The sequence below is a fragment of the Micropterus dolomieu genome, linkage group LG20 (genome assembly GCF_021292245.1).
Source record: "Micropterus dolomieu isolate WLL.071019.BEF.003 ecotype Adirondacks linkage group LG20, ASM2129224v1, whole genome shotgun sequence".
Classification (NCBI taxonomy): domain Eukaryota; kingdom Metazoa; phylum Chordata; class Actinopteri; order Centrarchiformes; family Centrarchidae; genus Micropterus; species Micropterus dolomieu.
In genome coordinates, this window is record NC_060169.1 from 22,205,793 (window position 1) to 22,224,210 (window position 18,418).

The window sequence follows — 18,418 nt, forward strand, 5'->3', positions numbered from 1 at the left end:
ACACACACACACACACACACACACACAAACAGACACACACCTCTAAGGTGTGCGAGTAGAGGGCTAGATTTTGACATTCGGGATTTAGTACATGTAGGCAAACAAAAGTAAAATTCAGTACTTAATTGTCATACTATAGGTGGACTACTGCTTAATATAGTTCACAGCACTGTTTCAGTGTCTTGTACTTGTAGTTTCAGGAGAGGGTTGCAAGATTTTTTTCCAAAATGGAATACGATCTGAAAACATTGATTGCTGTTATGAAGGAGAATCATATTACACATTTCTATTAAAACTAGCTTTTTTTTTTATAAATCAGCAAATTCTTGAACAAATGTTGCCATTTCACAGCCACATTTATTTGTTCATGATCTGATTTTCGTCCTTTAAGTCAGTGTGGCCTTTTAGCATTCTATATTTAGTATAGTTGTGGTGTTTTCGGTCACAATAATATAATATAGTACTCTGAAACTGCATGACTCACTCTTTCTCCCCCTATCCACTCAAATTACTGCTATAACAGCCCATCTATCTAACTGAATCTAAAATCTGCGTCAGACAATGGAGTTAATGTCAGCAGTGTTTTATTCAGCCTACAACATACGGTAGTGGTGAATAGGAAAAGTAACACAGGCAGCAGCTATGGATTCCAGTGTCACTATAGCACCATGGGGACCCACTTTAATTTCCCCTAAACCCCCAATGGTTTAAAGAGTGTCTTTGAAAGCTGTTATTGTATAGGACGCAGTTTATTACCATAGTGCTATGGAAGATCCAGTTCAGTTAGTGAGGAGTGACACACTTCAATCCTTTGTATCTGGGCCACACAGATATCAGATATCATTGCACACACACATAAACATTGAATATCCATGCTTTTTTTCTACAAACATCTACTTCCACAAACCTCTTACATGACATGAACATGTTTTTTTTCTGTTAAATGATGTAAATTTTGTCAACATATTAGATCACCACTAATGCCAAAAGGTACTATAAATGATTGATTTTTGTGTTGTGTGTAGCTTAATTTAAACGTATACTACATTTAACAATACATATTTACTTACTTCTACTTAATTTTATGAATTAAATCCATCTCAATACATGCATGTAAAAGCAACTTGTAGGCTTCACTTACACAATATAAAGTATGTGTATAATGTACAATGTATGTAACATGCTTCAAACTATATTTGGTAATGGATTAGTTGCTTGTCAGTAGCATGCCAAGTAGCCTGATGCTACTGTATTCTCTGAAGAAGAGAAGATTAAGCTGTTCAACTTTGGAGGCTGAACTGATTTATTTTCACATAAAATGCTGAATAATTAAGTCCATATGCCACAAATACACTGTGGGTTTATACAAAATCTGCACTCATTTTACAGCAATGTTTATTTTTACAGCAATGTTTTACAGAATCTAGGTTGGGACCCAAAGTTAACCTGAATTGAGACAGAGATAACTTGGTATCAAAATGTATGATGTTTTCTAAACAGACATATGCACATAACATTTGCTCAGCAAGCAAAAATCCAAGTGCATTGTATAAAGCAAGCAGCAGTCTCTTACTATAAAACAGGGTCAATCAAGGTGCACATAAATAGAATACTGTGCACAACAACCAAATATCTATTTTGACTCCAGCAGTAATCCACTGCTTTGATATAAAATACTACAGAACCAAGTGCTATGATGATGCAATGATATCTCTATGATAAACAAATGCGATTTGTTTGCTGCGTCTAATGGCTTTTGTTTCATCTTTTAAAGGAGTCATGTAAGCTTGCGCACCTTGACAGACAGGCTGCGTGCCGCTCCAGGTGCAGTTGTGAAGGCAGGTCCTCTCGGCTGAGCCAATCAGACTATATCCCGCCTCACAGCTGAAACGCAGCAGGCTCTTGGTTTTAAATTCTTCCCCTCCCAGACGGGCACCGTGGGGAGGCATCCCTGGGTCTCCACAGACTCCTGGACTTACACCTATAGCGAGAACAGAGACATAAAGTTAATGTACCAAACACACACCAAAAGACAGGCACATGCACACCACCGAAGCAACCAAGGACCCCTATGCAGTCCTGAACTGATGAGACACAAAAATAGAAACACACTTAACCACATGAAATTCGAAATGCACTTGATACAGTTAATGTATCCTGCTGTGAAACAGCAGGTGTATTCAACTGATGTCCATTAGTCTCCTAATAGGGTTTAGTGATTTTATGTAACTAAATGGTAAAAAACAGGGATCGGAGGTTGTCTGTCACTGTGGCCACCATGCTAAAAGTATATGCCTGCCTTCATGCTACAGGCCAATAACATTAACAAAAATATATATTAGTCATCTCATAGCCTCACAAATTTTGCCTACTCGGTCTTGTGACACACATATACAGATACCCAGACTTTGTAGAACTGTACTTTGCATTTAGGCTATACCAACTTGTTCTAGCATTAAAAGCACTGAGCGTGTCACAGTTTTAGCAGCTTAAATTCCATCGGTAGGGATTTGTGAGTTTAACAGGGTACAGCTCCAAATGCAGCGTCTTGCATCTCAATGAGGTCTGCAGGATGGATTCTACCCTGTTGAGCGCTCTGTTTTGGGGCCAGCAGAGTAAGCTTATTGCATTTCAGCCGTTGAGACAGTTGACGCTGGGTTTGGAAATGATCAGTTGTAGTGTTGTGGGATCTGCGTAAGCCTACTGTAGAGGAGCACTTACAACCTGAGCAGTAAACCAGCACTCTGTCACCTCGTTTCTCGTTTCTTACACACTGGGCACTCGGTTTTTGTATTACGCTGTTTAAAAAAGTGTTGAAAATATTGAACAGCTTTCTCTCTTGTGTCTTATGTAGAAAGTTTTTTTTTTTTTTGTGGAGCAAAGACGATGCCATGAAAGGACAGCATAGTAATAGAGTGCCTAGTTGTCAGTAAGCTAGAAAGTAGGTCATTTTAATCAAAGATATGAGCAGCTCGCAACAGTTTGCACTATGTAAATGGGCAAAGTCCTGTCGTGTAACACATTCTCATGTGCCTAGATTCATGAGGAATAACCTTCAGCTATAGTATGCACTGGCCTTATTGAAAGTCTACCACTGTCATTATCTGTTTACAGTCCATATCAAAAGCAAATCCAGTTGAGAAGTGAGTGCTGATCTTTTTATGAAATTCTGAAACTCACAGGGACCCTGGACTGTCAATCATATTTACCTGTCGATTATAGTTAGAACCCTTTATTGTCATATAGAGCAGTGTAGGCTAAAGGTGACATTATGCCGTGTGTTATGCTGGAGCAACAACACCCTGAAGACATTTTCATACTGACTTGCTTGTGTGATATGGCAAACTCTTGTTGCACCTGATGGGATGATATTTTTAGACAGCTCTTACTCACTACTAAACTAAACTCTGTGACTTTAGTTCCCTTGCGTCACAGAGTTTTGATTTTGAGCAGTGTCTTTTGGTTGTTGTTGTTATTCAGTAGTTTTTGTTTGTATTTATGTGGCCTGATGTATAGCATCTATATATAGCATCATCTTGTAAACTCACCCATAACTTTTATGGGAATTCTTGTAATTTCATGATGCACACTTTCCTATTGGCAGTCTCAGTATAGATGTTGATTTAAATGGGTGGTAATAATTGCTGGATTATAGCTTAAGATTTAGAAACACTGTTAACCAGACAGCCAGCATGTTGCCAACAATCTAAAAAAAAAAAAACACTCGACATTCTCTGCTTTATCGACCAGTGTGCCTTTACCAGTGCAGTACGGTGGTGCTCCACTCCATGTGCCGTCCTCCTGGCAGTGGCGAGTAGCATTGCCCACCAGCATTCCTCCAGGCAGACAAGAGTACTGCAGCACTGAACCGTATGTCCAACTGTGGGTTCCAGATACTACTGCATTAGGGGGTACACCCGGGTCACCACAGGAAATAGCTGCAGAGACAGTGAGAGATGGAACGACAGGGGGAGAGAGAAGGGGGGGTGGGGGGGTGTTAGTGTGTAAAAGGAGAAGGATAGAACATGCAACAAAGGTCTCCTGCTGGAATCAAACCGAGGACATTGCAGTTATGTGGTATGGGTGCTAAAACCTAGGCACTCGCTTTTTGTAACAGTTGTAATTTTGCAATATAATTTACATAGACACATGACTAAACATAACCCATACTGCTTTGCGTACACTGTATGGCAGTATAAAGTCACGACAGTAACACTTATTTTTAATTGAGTTTAATTGAATTGTCCGAGTAAGTGAAAGGGCTCAAATTATATTCCCTTCAGGTAGAAAAAGTCAAAGCAACAGACATCAGTCAAAAAAAAACTTCTAGCTTTTGCTTCAATTTTGGAAAAATCGACATTTTACAGAGCACAGGTTTCTGGAGGGCACAGATATGAAACTGCTCTCGATTTTCAATTTCTGCCAAATGACTGGCCCTCCGATATCTCCCCTTACCCCCAAATTGTATTGCTCCATCCTCTCCTTGCCCCTCAGTCGTCACCCCTCTCCCCCCAATTTTCCGATAAGACTTTGTTTCTCGAATGTAATGGTTGATGCACAGACACCAGAATTTCACCGATGTCTACCCCTCTCTCCTTCTCCGTCTGACTCCTCATCTCCACCTCTCTGTTCCTGTGTCCTCATTTTGCGGCCCTGTTCGCCTCTCTCTGGATCTCTCTCCAACTCTGAATCAGACTCATCCTCTCTATCGCTCTCTAGTTTAATCTCTATGTTTCTATCAGCTATGGTAGCTCTCTGACAAGAATGCCTATTGCCCTAAGAGATGCTCACCTTTTCCGAACACACAAACACACACACACACACACACACACACACACACACACACAAACTTTAAGCCTCTTTCTTTCATACTCTCGTCCTCCTTTTATGATTACTTCCCTCCCATTTCCTCCCTTGAACCCTCTCCTATTCTCTCAGTTTCTCATTCGCCCCTCATCTTCCTCCCAGTGGCTCTTCCAGCCATTTCGCTCTACAAATCACTTTTCCTGACGAATACAATGAAAAATAAATATAAATCCAGCTACCTATGTGTACTAAAAATTCTTTTGCTGAATTCCATAAAGTTGTAACTTCTCACTATAGGACAAACATTTGCATTATAGGCGTATGAATGTAATTTTATTGCTTGTTGGCGCTCTGCTTCCGTCTCCCTTGTCTCCAAAACTTGTATTGACATTGTTTCTCTCTATTCAAGTAATCCTCAAACTGCTTGTATTTGTCCATCCATACCTAGGCAGTGAGGGATTGGTCGGTCCCATCGTCCATCATGCTGGCATGTGAGGAGCGCAGAACCCAGGAGATAGAAGCCTCGTTTGCAGTGGATTGCCACAGTTACGCCATAGCTGAAGACTTCTGGGTAACGTAGGCCAGACTGGCGCACGCCATTCTCCACATGGCCGGGGTCAGAACAGTTCACCACTGCAGAAGAGAGCAGAAGCCACTGTTGGAACCTATTTAAACAGTTTTTATTATATAGATTTTTCTTCACGTTGTTTAGGCCCAAATGGTTTACATGGATACATATGGGTACGGACTGCACAAAACAACTAGTATTCAAATACTACTGCTGACAAGTGTACTGTAGCATGACTGTTGTTTTTTAAAAGTTGCATTTTGGGAATGTTTGCAGAAAGTACATATGCCAGATGTACTTTTTCCATTGCGGGACTTTTTGAAGGCACTGTACAGTTCAGAAATGTCACACTCAAATAACAGTGTGGATCAGTCACACTTAACTAAAACTTGCTCAGAACAGCCACCAGAACACAGGACGGGGTTGGGTACTTTTGTCCTTGTTGATCTGTTCAGGTCTTCTGCTAAACTGTTTTCTAGAGTACTTCTTTGTTCTCTATTCTTTCCTCAGGTCCCTTCTACTCTGTCCTGCTCTCTGGGTGGATGCCAGTCTAATAAGAGTGGAGTTTTATTTTCCACATGTCACAGGGGAGACTGACATTCACTCAAATTCAAGTCCATGGGGGACATGGATATGTGTGTGTGTGTGTCTGGCACCCTATGGGAACAAAGAAAGTTTCAGTCTCATAATTGACAGCTGCTGCTGGGAGGGAGAGAGAGGGATACAGGGATGAGACAGAAATAGTGAGGGAGATGAAAAAAGCAAGTAAGTGAGGATGAATCACTTCAATGGAAAACCCATGAGCAGCTATGTCATATTGATCTGCTGACATGACTGTGCAGAATACCATTGTGCGTGTGTCTGTTTTACTATCATAACTGTTACACTCACGGAGGTGTTGGGAGGCTTGTAGTGTAACGACCACGCATGGTTAGCAGAGGAGGAGAACGTGTCTCTGGACATGTATCCAGCTGTGTGTGTGTGTGCACATATGAATTATTGAGTCTATTTAGACACACACACACACACGCACACACACACACACACACACACACCCCACACTGAATGTAGCTGAATACAGCTTAATGGTAAGTGTGTGTTTAAGCTACAATTATTCACTTCTAAATTTTACAGTCTGTTGGCAGCAGATTTGGCCAAAAATGTTCCAGTTGACATAATGTAGCTAGAAGCAAATCGGGCCAACAAATACTGAATGCATGCTAATTTTTGTCACTGTGGCAATGATTCCATTTGGTTATGATGACATTTTACTCGCCAACTGCTAGGACCTAAGGAGCTGGCGACCTCAGTGAAATTATCTGAAAGTGAAAACAAAGGTGAGGGCACTAGAAATGTCTACCACAGCCATCCACCACAATGCCAATGCGTGTGCGCACAACTACTTTTAACAATTATCCAATGTGACTCACAACTACTATATATGTCAGAGGCAGGGCCGGCCCTTGGCAAAGGTGACATAGGTGCTTGCCTAGGGTACAAAATACCGGGGGCACTGCAAGAGACAATTTTCAACTCGGTGTGAACCCACTCCTCCCAGCTGATGCGACAACAGAGTATGCCGAGATTGTAACAAGGGCACCTACCTCTCGTTGTGAGCGGCAGAGTAGTAACATAGCTGGTAGATTTGCAATAGAAAAATGTAACAACTCAAGCACAACCTTGCTCTCTTTGGGACAGTGAGCTGCATTTTATCAGATGTGCTGAAGTCAACATGCTGTGGTTGTTTTCAGTTAGTTTTTTTCATAGTTTTTTAACCTGCCTGTCCCTTCCAGTTCTGTGTCTGTCATACGTTCTTACTGTATTAGCCGAGCAATAACTAAATGATGACATTAGTCTCAAAATATTACAACTTTTTTTCTTGACATGTCAGGAACACAGATATGTGGGATAGATTCTGAATGTGCAGAATGTTGTGAACATGAGCAGAAAACCTGCTGAAACACAGGAGCTATTAAAGTTCAGGAGTTTGTAACTGAATTAAAATGAATTAATTTATCATTGAGGTGAAAAGGTGCCAGTTCTGCACATTTAAAGAGGTTACTTAGCCAAACAAAAGATAGAAAAGGGGAGGGAAGACTAAATCATGTGTGTTGACTCAGCAGGGACTTTATTTTGGACTTTATTCTTTTATTTTATTTTCTATAGGAGAAAACATATTTAAAAGCAACAGCAACAGAATGCCTGAGAGTCTTACTGCATTATGTTCTATACTTTTTAAAATATTTTGAATTTTCAACTGCAGCATGAATTTAGTGAATTTAGCGTTTCTCTTTATATAATTAATATAATATCTCGCCAAGGGCTCCAACACTGTCAGGGCTGGCCCTGTTGAGAGGCCACACGCCTCTGGAGCAACTAGGGATGAAGATAACAAATACCAGAGGTAAACCGAAAGCCAACACCATCTTATCTTGCTGTCTCCTATACATTCTGATCTGAATAGTGGATTTAAATCAAGCATTTACAGGGATTTACATGGTTTTTTAAGTGACTCTGTGTTAAGATGTGCGTGTGTGACCTTTGCAGACAGGTAGGGGGCTGCTCCACTGTCCATTGAGTCGGCACTGGGCACGAGCATTTCCACTGAGGATGTAACCTCTGTTACAGGTGAAGTTGACAACATCATTGAGGTTGAACTCGCTGCCATTGGTTCGCCCGTTGGCTGGGTTTCCAGGGTGACCACAAGTGATAGCTGAGGGAGTAGAGAGAAGTATGATGAGAAGTGTGAGGTGTGGAGAAAAGTATCATGTGTAGCATTGTTGTATTTCCCACTAGATATTTTGTGATATTTTAAACGTTTTGCTGGAACATATAGATGCTGCAGGAAAAGTCATTAAAAGAACAATTTAAACCCAGAAAGGCTAAGACTCTTGTGTGCAATGGACTTCCTTTGCATAGGACATTCTTTTTAGCTTGTCATATTAAAAGAAAGAGTGATAAATAATTATATTATTATACTTAGAGATGAACTACAATGGTTTTAGTTTTATAAAGTACTCACGGACGCAGACGGGTGTTGTTCCAGACCACCGATGGTCTTGCTGACAGATTCTGACTGATGTGCCCATTAGACGATATCCTAACATGCACTGGTACACCACTGTGTCACGGTAACTAGAGCCATCTCCACTAATGTGGCCATTGACTATAGGATCTGGAGAGTCACAGTGACCAGCTAGAATAGGAAGAAATGAAATGAGATTAATGCAGTATAAGGACAAACAACTTCTTCTCCTTCTTCCTCACTTTCCCTATCTCGGGCTTTAAAGTCATCAGTGTTGGTTCACTGTTCCCGTAGTTACGACCTTAAAAGACAACAGTTAGATTGCCAAGTGATTTACAGGCGCTGTCTCAGTACTTAAACTTCTGAATGTCGGGGGAGTGATGTCATCAGCCCATCTGCAAATCAATATACAAAGACAGCACAGCTCCATGACTGCGGCCTAACCATGCAGCAATTACAGATGCACTAAAAGTCTGTTAAAGTGGCCTTGAAGTACCACATAATTTCATGATTTCGTAAAACTTGAGCACATAAATTGCAGGACACATCTTGAGAGCTTAGGTGTGGAGAATCATTGAATTGTATTCAATACCATTACAACTATTAAGAGACCAATCACCCGCATTTCAGTCAATCCCTTGCTTCATGTTTCTGTGCCTCATGAAGTCAATAACTGAGGCCCAGTACATTTTGATGTATTTCACATTTCTCAAACGATTTTATACACTTTCGTGAATGATGATTAATGCTGTAAAAACAGGCATCTAGAACATTGATTATTTTGCAGAAGTCTTTGGATTTCTTTCTTTCTTTCTTTCTTTCTTTCTTTCTGTCTTTCCTTTTTTATTTTCTTTGTTCAGTCTAATTTTATAAAATCATTAGGACACACCAGATGTAGAAAGTTTTATCGTGAATACCAAAACAGTTTAGAGCAGTAAACATGTCTAAGAGTTTTTCTGAAGCAAATTGTGATTTATTGTGCCATCAATATTTGAGCCAACAGAATACACAGAGGAATGTGTCAAATATTCCACACTGAAATACTACAAATTATAGCCTTTCCAAAATTGTGAGGAACAGATGTTCTGCTTTTTTAAAGAGACAAATCTCTTCAATAAATTCTGAATAAAATTCCATAAAATCAGATTATGTATATAAAAGGATTGTGGAACCTTAACATTAATGTGTGCCAGTGTCAACATCACTGACCATATGATCTATTCATTATAAACATACGATATTATGTTACTTTTAAACAAGCGTGAGACTGATGGAAGCCCTAAACATATATTTTGGGGGGTGTAGAGGGGTAATCTTTTAAAAATAGACTTAAAAGTGGAACAATACAGTATAATACAGCACTTGCAAAATGCAACACCTCTTGGGAAAGAACTTCACATAGCTTGACTTCAATCAAACTTTCAAGGTTGGTCACTTTTTCCATGCGTAATAAACAACATCCTGATGTGACTTGATGTGATGATAACTTTTCAGTCTTAATACGAACCCAGTGAATTTGCAGTCTGTGTTGAGAAATGCAGTACAGCTAGTTGAACCAAATAAAACCCACATCTTTGTCTGATATTAGACAGAACTGTCAACTTGTTACACTCCATTTCTATGAGCTTGATGGAGTTATATTAGTTAGGTATATTTTACCTGCCCTTGTTAGCATTGTAATCTCAGAATAATAATGTGAATGTGGACATGCCTTGATTTATACATTCATCACATGAAATGGGCATCTGCATATAGCTTCTTACTCAGGCCTGTAACTCCAAGGCTGAATCACTGGAGTAGAGTGTGCATGTAAAATCAGGATTAATCATCTCTGGTCAGAGCTTAATGTTTTAAGTAATAACATGTCTCAGTAGCATATCATTTGAGTTACTGAAGCATGTGCACAGTTTATCTCACTTGCTGGTCTAATTTTCATGGACCTTACCTAGGCACCTGTCACAACCATATTTATTAATGAAGCCTAAGTACATAAGTTTACACATTTCCATTAAAAATGGCCTTTACGAAAGTTCATGACACGTAACAAGTACTACACACGGCTTAGAGTCTCTCTATGACTGTGGAATCTAGTGATACCACTGCTTACAGCAGACAACCAGAATGATTTTTAATCACATTTTATGTATTTTATTTTGTACATAATGGCCCTTTAAATTGGCATTACAGCCAGTCTGACCGTTGAAACAAGGCACTAATCAAATTGGATTTTATGCAGAAATGAAAAAAATAAATGATACAAGAGATCTTTAATGCAAGCTGATTACAAAACTTTGATTTTATTTCATAACAGCTTACAACATTTTATTCCCAATGAACTTGCCCTCTCTTCTGGTTTCGATGGTTCACACCATTCAAAATGTTGAATTTCTTGTGTAACTATTATTGATTAGCTTTGCTAATTTAACGCCTCTTCTCCGAGTTTGCTGATTTTATAGCAGGTGTCAGGTTAAACTGTGACCATTTCATAATTTGTGGTGACTTTAATTTACATGTATGCTGTGTTAGCAAACTTAAATTAAAGACTTGTTAAAGACTTCTTAAATCTTCTTAACTCTTTTAATCTCACTCAATCGGTGTCTGGCCCAACGCATAAAAAGGGACACACATTAGACCCAAGTGCTGTCTCATGTAAATGAAATCTGTAACGTATGTATTTCAGATGTCCCTGTCTTATTTATGATTACAGTCCCATGTTTTGTGGTCAAATCTCCTTTTGCACACTGCCGTCATGTAATTAACAGTCAAACCCCGGCACAGTTCTCTGCTGCTTTCAAAGACTCTGTGCTCTATAACTTGGATGGAGGTGATGCTACTGGTGCTGATGAACTTATTACTCTTTTTAATTCAACCTGCACAAACATCTTGGACTCTGTAGCTCCTTTGAGGATGAAACGCACTAAAGCACTTTCAGAGCCCTGGTTGAATGACTCCACCCGTGCGCTCAGACGTGCATGTCTGCAAGCTGAGAGAAGGTGGAAGAAAGAAACTCAGAGTGTCATATGAAATCCTACAGCAATATCTATCTGACTATCAGAGAGCTGTAAAATCTGCAAAATCTGATTTTATTTCTAAGCTGGTCGCCAACAACTGTCACAGGCCACAGGTTCTTTTTAATATGTTTAACACCATTACAAATCCCCGAAACTCTGCTCCTATTACACCTACACCTCTCTTTCCTAAAATTATTTGTTGAGAAGATTTTTGCTCTTCGATCTTCTGTAACCACATCCTCTGACCATGATCCCTCTGTTCCTCCTATGTGCCTTGCGGTCCTAGATCAGTTTGAGCCCATCTCAATCTCCTCCCTATCTGAGGTGGTCCATCATCTGCGGCTCACAAATTGTCACAGCATTCTCTCTCGTCTGATTAGAGAAGTCTTTGATACCGTTGGACCATGTATTTTGTCATTGATAAATACCTGTCTTGTCTCTGGTTATGTTTCGTCCTCCTTTAAACGCACTGTTGTACAGCCCCTGCTAAAAAAGGAAAATCTCGACCCCTCTGTTCTCTCTAACTTCAGGCCCCTCTCTAAAATGTCTTTCTTATCTAAAGTCCTGGAGAAAGTAGTTTTTTCCCAGCTGCAAACATTTTTAATTAATAATGTTTATGAAAAGTTCCAGTCTGGCTTCAAACCCCGTCACAGCACTGAAATGGCACTTTTAAGAGTTTTAATGACCTGATTTTAACTGTTGACTCAGGAGTCTCTGCCGTCCTAGTGTTCTTAGACCTCACTGCTGCCTTTGACACTGTTGACCACTCAATCCTCTTGTCATGGTTGGAAAATTGTGTGGGAATCAAAGGTACTGCACTTAAGTGGTTTCATCTAAAAGATAGGAGCTTCTCTGTCCACCTTGGTGGTTATTCCTCTGAGACAGCCCCATTTACCTGTGGTGTCCCTCAAGGTTCTGTCTTAGGCCCCTTCTTATTTTCTTTGTATATGCTGCCCCTGGCCTCCATTTTTGAGAGGTATGAGGTCTCTTTCCACTGTTTTACAGACGATATTCAAATTTATTTGCCCCTGAATGTAAAAACAGAGGGCTCACTGCAGCCCCTGCTTGACTGTATGAAGGACATCATCACCTAGATGAACCTAAACTTCATAGTGATCATAGTGTTTGGACACCCTGAACTGCTTGATGTAGATTCTCTCGGCCCTTTAACTTCAAACAACCGCTCAACTGTGAGGAGTCTTGTATTGGATAGTGCGTTTAAATTTGATAAACAGATATCCGCCACTGTTAGATCCTGCTTTTTCCAGTTGAGAACTATAGCCAAGGTAAAGACCTATCTCCCTCCAAACATTTTGGAGAGGGTGATTAATGCCTTTATAACTTCCCGCCTTGACTATTGCAACTCCCTATATGTAGGCTTAGACAAGTCATCTACTCAGCGCCTGCAGTTAGTCCAAAATGCTGCTGCCCGCCTCCTGACAGGAAAGAAGAAGAGGGACCACATCACACCCGTGTTGCGCTCCCTCCACTGGTTTCCTGTTCATTACAGGATTGATTTTAAAATCTTACTTTTAAATGCCTTAATGGATTGGCTGCATTGTACTTAACAGAGCTTCTTCACGTTCATACTGCAGCTAGAGTGCTGAGATCCACCAATCCCCTCCTCCTGGATGTACCCAGAAGCAGACTTAAAACCAGACGCGATCGAGCGTTTAGTGTAGCTGCCCCTAACCTGTGGAACAACCTGCCAGTCCATATCAGAACTGCCCCAACTCTCGAACGTTTTAAATCACTATAAAAAACATGTCTCTTCTTTGGCATTTCCTTCGAGTTAAGTCTTTTATTATTCCTGGCAATTTTAATATCACTATATATCGTATACTCTATATTTTAATGTACTGTATGTAATTGCTGTACTTTTACTGTATAAGTAGTGTCTTGTTGTTGTATTTTAACCTGTGAAGCACCTTGGTCAACCTTGGTTGTTTTAAGTGTGCTATATAAATAAAATTGATATCGATATATTTATCCCAAAGTCGGTTAGGATAGACCACAACACAATGCACATCTTTACATGTTTGATCAGTCTTACCTAGACACCTGGTCTCCGTTCCACTCCAAAGCCCGTTAGCGCCACACTCTCTGACATGAGACCCGACCAGTGTGTAACCGTGGTTACACATGAAGATTGCAGTTGCTCCAAATGTAGTCAACGTCCCCAGTTTGGTCCCAAAGGGTGGAGAAGGAAGCTCACCACAGGAGATGACTAAATAATAGCATAAATATGATAAGATCATGTTGTTACAAAAAGACACTGGAAATTAGATATTACATAGCATTATGGGGAAACTGGTACAGTTATATTTTCTGTGTTTCCGAAAATCTGAATTTGAAATGGGTTATGTTGCCAAGTCTTCATAGACTGTCATCCTGAATTTAAACACTGTAAATGTAGTTTTCCAATACAATACCTGCTGAATTAGATTTAGGTCAGAAGATATAAGATCTTTCCCCCTTAATATCCTTGGAGACACTGTTTCTAAACCATTGGCCAACTTGAAGAATAGACACTTCTGTTACATTGCCAAATCCCTCGGAGCTGCTGCAGTGTTAGGTAGGTCAACTCAAATACTGGATCATGAAAAAATATACACATATAGACATAAATTGAAAATGTATTTAAATAAAGTTTAAAAAACACTGTTATAATGTAAGATAGATTTATTTTTTTGTTTAAAATAATTATCACAGTCCCAAACCAATATGCAGTGGTTGAGATAACCCTGGTAAGACTTTAAAATAAAAGAAGTAGTAAGGGAAATAGAGAAACATACACAGGCTCACACGGAAAGTAGCTCCCTGTCAAGCTGTCCCTTTCCGACTATCAAACCTACCTGTGGCAGCCAGTACTATACACGGCCATGCTTCCTCTCAAACTAACTGCAAAGCACATGCTTTCTTGGCACAAAAGAAGCAAATCCATCAGAGCAATAACTTTCTCTGACTTTTCCAGCTGTTTTGCTTGTGCCAGGGTGGGTACGCTGTTTTGATAACTTATTCATGACAGGTTGTGGCAGTCCGTACAACGCAAATATGTACAAGGGAGTGCGAAACATTTCCTGTAATAAAATCTTATATATGGCTTTAGGTCTGTTTAGACTCATAAATGTATATAAAAGCCTGAGTGCCAATAGAACAAGCGCAGAAAACATATATATACACCGGTATATATTAAAGTTGGAGTGCAGGACTTTTACATATAAATGAACGTCCATTACAATCAAGCCCTGGCTAAATGAATTCACACAATTCTGATTACGCTACTATTTGCAGTACTCTGGAGTTTTTAAATCTGGTGTTTGTGTTGACATTTCCATGCTGGAGCACCAGTTGTGAAGACCTTTATGCCAACCAGCATTACCAGAGCTGAAGGGGGGAGCAAACCAGGGTCCTGTGGAGAGAGTTTATTTTGATTGCATACTTTGTGTTAATATTTGTTGGCGACGTTGTATTGTGTGCAGTCATGCCAATAAAGCAACTTGAATTGAGATAGAACAGAGATGACACAACTCCATTGCTTCATCGTCAAAAAAGGAAAGTGATCGACGGCAAGGACAGACACAAATAACCATTGGTGTAGCCTTTCCTTGTTGGAGAATGCTGACAGAAGAGAAGGGACTGAGGGCAGACACGGATGTTGCGTTGCTGCTCTTGGACAGGCTGGTATTTGTTAAATATTTGGAATAGGCTATGTAGCTATTACATTTAGTCTACCTAAATAACGGATTATTGTCTTGGAACTGTGGAAATTCTTCTGTATTTTTGCAACTATTTCTGAACACGAGCCTGGGTCAAGCTCACATGCAGGCATCCGCCACCATGAGCACGCGTTAACAGTGTTTGTGTAATAACTCTCACTGCCAGAACGGGAGACAAAAGTTCTGCACTGCAGGTTTAACTTGTTCAAAGATTGATTTTGAGCAAAATAAATCTGACAGTAGCAGTTGAGATTTCTTTTGCATAGGATAGTAATGTGTTCATGTAGGGTGTTCATGTTTGTATAAATGCTTACTCTTGCATGCAGCTGGGTCATCTGACCCCTCCCAGGTCCCGTTGGCAAGGCAGCGAAGAGTTCGATGGCCTACACCTAAATAGTACCCTGTTGAGCATTCCAGCATCACCATAGAACCAAACTCTCCCGACCTACCAGAAAGCAGGCGGTAGGTCATGTGATCTGACAAGGTGCCCTCAATGCTGGGGCAGTGGATGGCTGGAAAATAAAATGTAATGAAATTACAATTTAATAAAAGCTTCATGTGTGTCCTTAACCATTAGTGATTTACTGCCATATAGTTTCAGTTTACATACAGCACATGCCAACACTAAATAATACACAAGTCTCTATAATCTATAATTTATAAATTTGATATAAAATCTATAATATTATATATGGGTCCAATCCATAATGTAAATGGCGATATGCATTTCTGTGAATTTCAAACTTTCATTTCTCTACACAAACAAAAATATTTGTTCATATCCCACCCCTGTTTAGAAAGAAACTGTACAAATACATAAATTAAAATGCATACATTTACTCCATGCACAGCATACCATTAATTTTACTCAATAATAAATGATCCAATACATAATACCCCCATTTGCAAATGTCTATAATGCTAATCAATATGAACAAAAGACATTTTTAAAATATCATATTGTCCATTAATGTATCACACACTGGCAGCATGTTACAGCTAAACAACTTTGAAACTATACCAGTTGGTTTACATTGATATTGTTTAATCTAATCTAAAATAATTAATATTGTGCATAGTAAATGTTTTTCATACAGTGTCAGTCATACACTGACGATATTTTACTCTTGACCGTGGAAACATTAGTTTGATAAATAGAAAACTGCAACTCAACTTACTAGCTTATTGCTTTCAACTGCATCTCGTGGCACACAGACATTAGACAACCATGAAAACTGAGCAAACTTCACTCTGTCCACTGGGAAAGACTGCACAATGCAGTGAAAAGCTCCAGAAATAGCTAGTAAGTGGACCTTGAGTTAAGATTTTTCTTTTTGTCTACTCACACTCTTGACTGTCCTTAAATCATTGTTAAAAAATACTTACGTAGACATCTGGATGCTGAGGCAACATTACTCCAACTGCCATCCTCCAAACACACTGCTGTCATTGGAACCCCAGGGTCCAGGTGGTAACCATGATTACAATGGTAGGTGACCTGGCTACCAACAGTGTACTGGTTAGCGCTGAAGCTACCGTTGCCTGGTGACTGGGGGATTCCACATGAGACAGCTGTTGCAACACAAAGAGAGAAGTGCTGTAGGGAAATCCTTCTCAAACTGTAAGGTTTTAATGCTTATCAACTTTTAGATGACGAAGAATATACTTAAAAATGACCTGTACCTTGACAAAAAGGTGGTGGTGCATCCCACTGGAAAAGCCCATTGGGGTGGAGCCTGCAGGTGGCATTGCTTGAGCCTACCAGGCGGTAACCTCTGTTACAGTAGAACTGAAGTCTGCTACCTGGACGGAGTTTAGTTCGGTTGACCACGCCCCCATTCACTGGAGGATCATTAATGCTACAGTAGGCAGCTGGAGAGACAGAAACAAAGAGAGGCAGAAGAAAAATTTTTTAAAAATGTAGGTAGGTCTGGCAACATTACGGCACTGATGCCTTCATTACCAGGCATTTTGGATAAAAGACATATCAAATATCATCCATGTCCATTGTGGCATTACAGCTGTCAGTGAATTACAAAACATATAGTGACTCAAAAACCTGTGAACAAGTTACAGACACAAACAGAATACTCTAGAACAGGTAGCAAATAAAGTACTTTTTCTGATACTTTTACAGGTAATGTAATGTTTTTGTCTTCCTGAATTATAAAAGCATAACTGCTAGAGCATGGAGAGCAATCTAAACATCCGGCAGAACACGCCACAATCGGCCACTTGGCTCTCTCTTCCCTGTCTGATGTGGTCATTGCTCAACCTGGCCTTGGCTCTTCTCCCTTTTGGCTTCACATTGGTGGAATGACTTTCCCACTACGCTCAGGACAACAGACTAAATGTGTAATTATTCATTTTCATTTATAAACCTTTATTTTCAAGAAGTATCTTATGTCATCCTCTCCCCAATGAGTCATTTGACCTCTCTTTGGTTCACTCTATCTGCTCTAATATCAACCAGTTCTATTTGCACCACTAATTTTATATCTTATTAAAGTCAGGAAATGAAGGCCCATTCCTTAAATTCATTACTACTGAATGTTTATTATTGTAATAAAAAGGATATGAACTCTTCTTCTTGGATCAGTTGATGTTCCAAGAAGAAGAGAACTGAATTGCACTGGTGATTTTATTGAGACTTTTCCAGAAAAATCTCAAATCACGTTGGAAAAAAACAAACTTCACGCCTATATTTAACTGTAAGATCGTACTAATATATAATTTGACAGGAATCTGTCAAATTATATATTAGAACGTATCTAATTGACAATTTGACAGGAATCTGTCAAATTATATATTATGAATGTAATCTAATTGTGCATATGTAGACAGGATAATCAGATATGTGCTGAAGTGGTTTCTTTCCTGTGAAATGAGATCTCATATCCTGTGCATTGTGCTATACTAGAAAATGCAGCAAGTTAGTTAGTTGTGCCTTTCTCCAACAGCTGCAGGGTAATGGATAATTTAGAGGCAAAAGATGACACACACCATATTGCTATGTTGGCTTTCAGTGATTTAAAATCATTTTACCAGACATTTGCCAGCCAAACAGTTATCAATACACACAGAAATTGCGCAGCATTCATAGTTTTATCCACTGCAGTGGTGTGCTTCTTCTTCTGCTAACATTGGCTGCTTTTACTTTTATTTTGTCATCATCTTTTTACCTATCTGTGACAACTACCAACAACAATGCTTCCCTGAGACAGTGACAGACTTGTTTAGTTTGGCTTTGGTTTGAAATTGCTTTAGCGACTAATACAAAGCCTTAAAT

The 18,418-nt window shown here is 39.6% G+C and overlaps 1 protein-coding gene across 1 annotated transcript in view; it reads right to left on the reverse strand.

Moving 5' to 3' along the window:
- LOC123959318 (CUB and sushi domain-containing protein 1-like) overlaps positions 1-18,418 on the reverse strand; it is a 364,541-nt gene that overhangs the window by 24,428 nt on the left and 321,695 nt on the right. The window contains exons 47-55 of the mRNA XM_046033278.1: positions 16,813-17,001; positions 16,516-16,701; positions 15,444-15,641; positions 13,464-13,637; positions 8,397-8,570; positions 7,914-8,087; positions 5,251-5,439; positions 3,762-3,938; positions 1,796-1,981 (exon numbers count right to left, since the gene is read on the reverse strand). Of these exons, the coding sequence (XP_045889234.1) occupies positions 1,796-1,981; positions 3,762-3,938; positions 5,251-5,439; positions 7,914-8,087; positions 8,397-8,570; positions 13,464-13,637; positions 15,444-15,641; positions 16,516-16,701; positions 16,813-17,001 (1,647 nt within the window). The remainder of the gene's footprint in view (positions 1-1,795; positions 1,982-3,761; positions 3,939-5,250; positions 5,440-7,913; positions 8,088-8,396; positions 8,571-13,463; positions 13,638-15,443; positions 15,642-16,515; positions 16,702-16,812; positions 17,002-18,418) is intronic.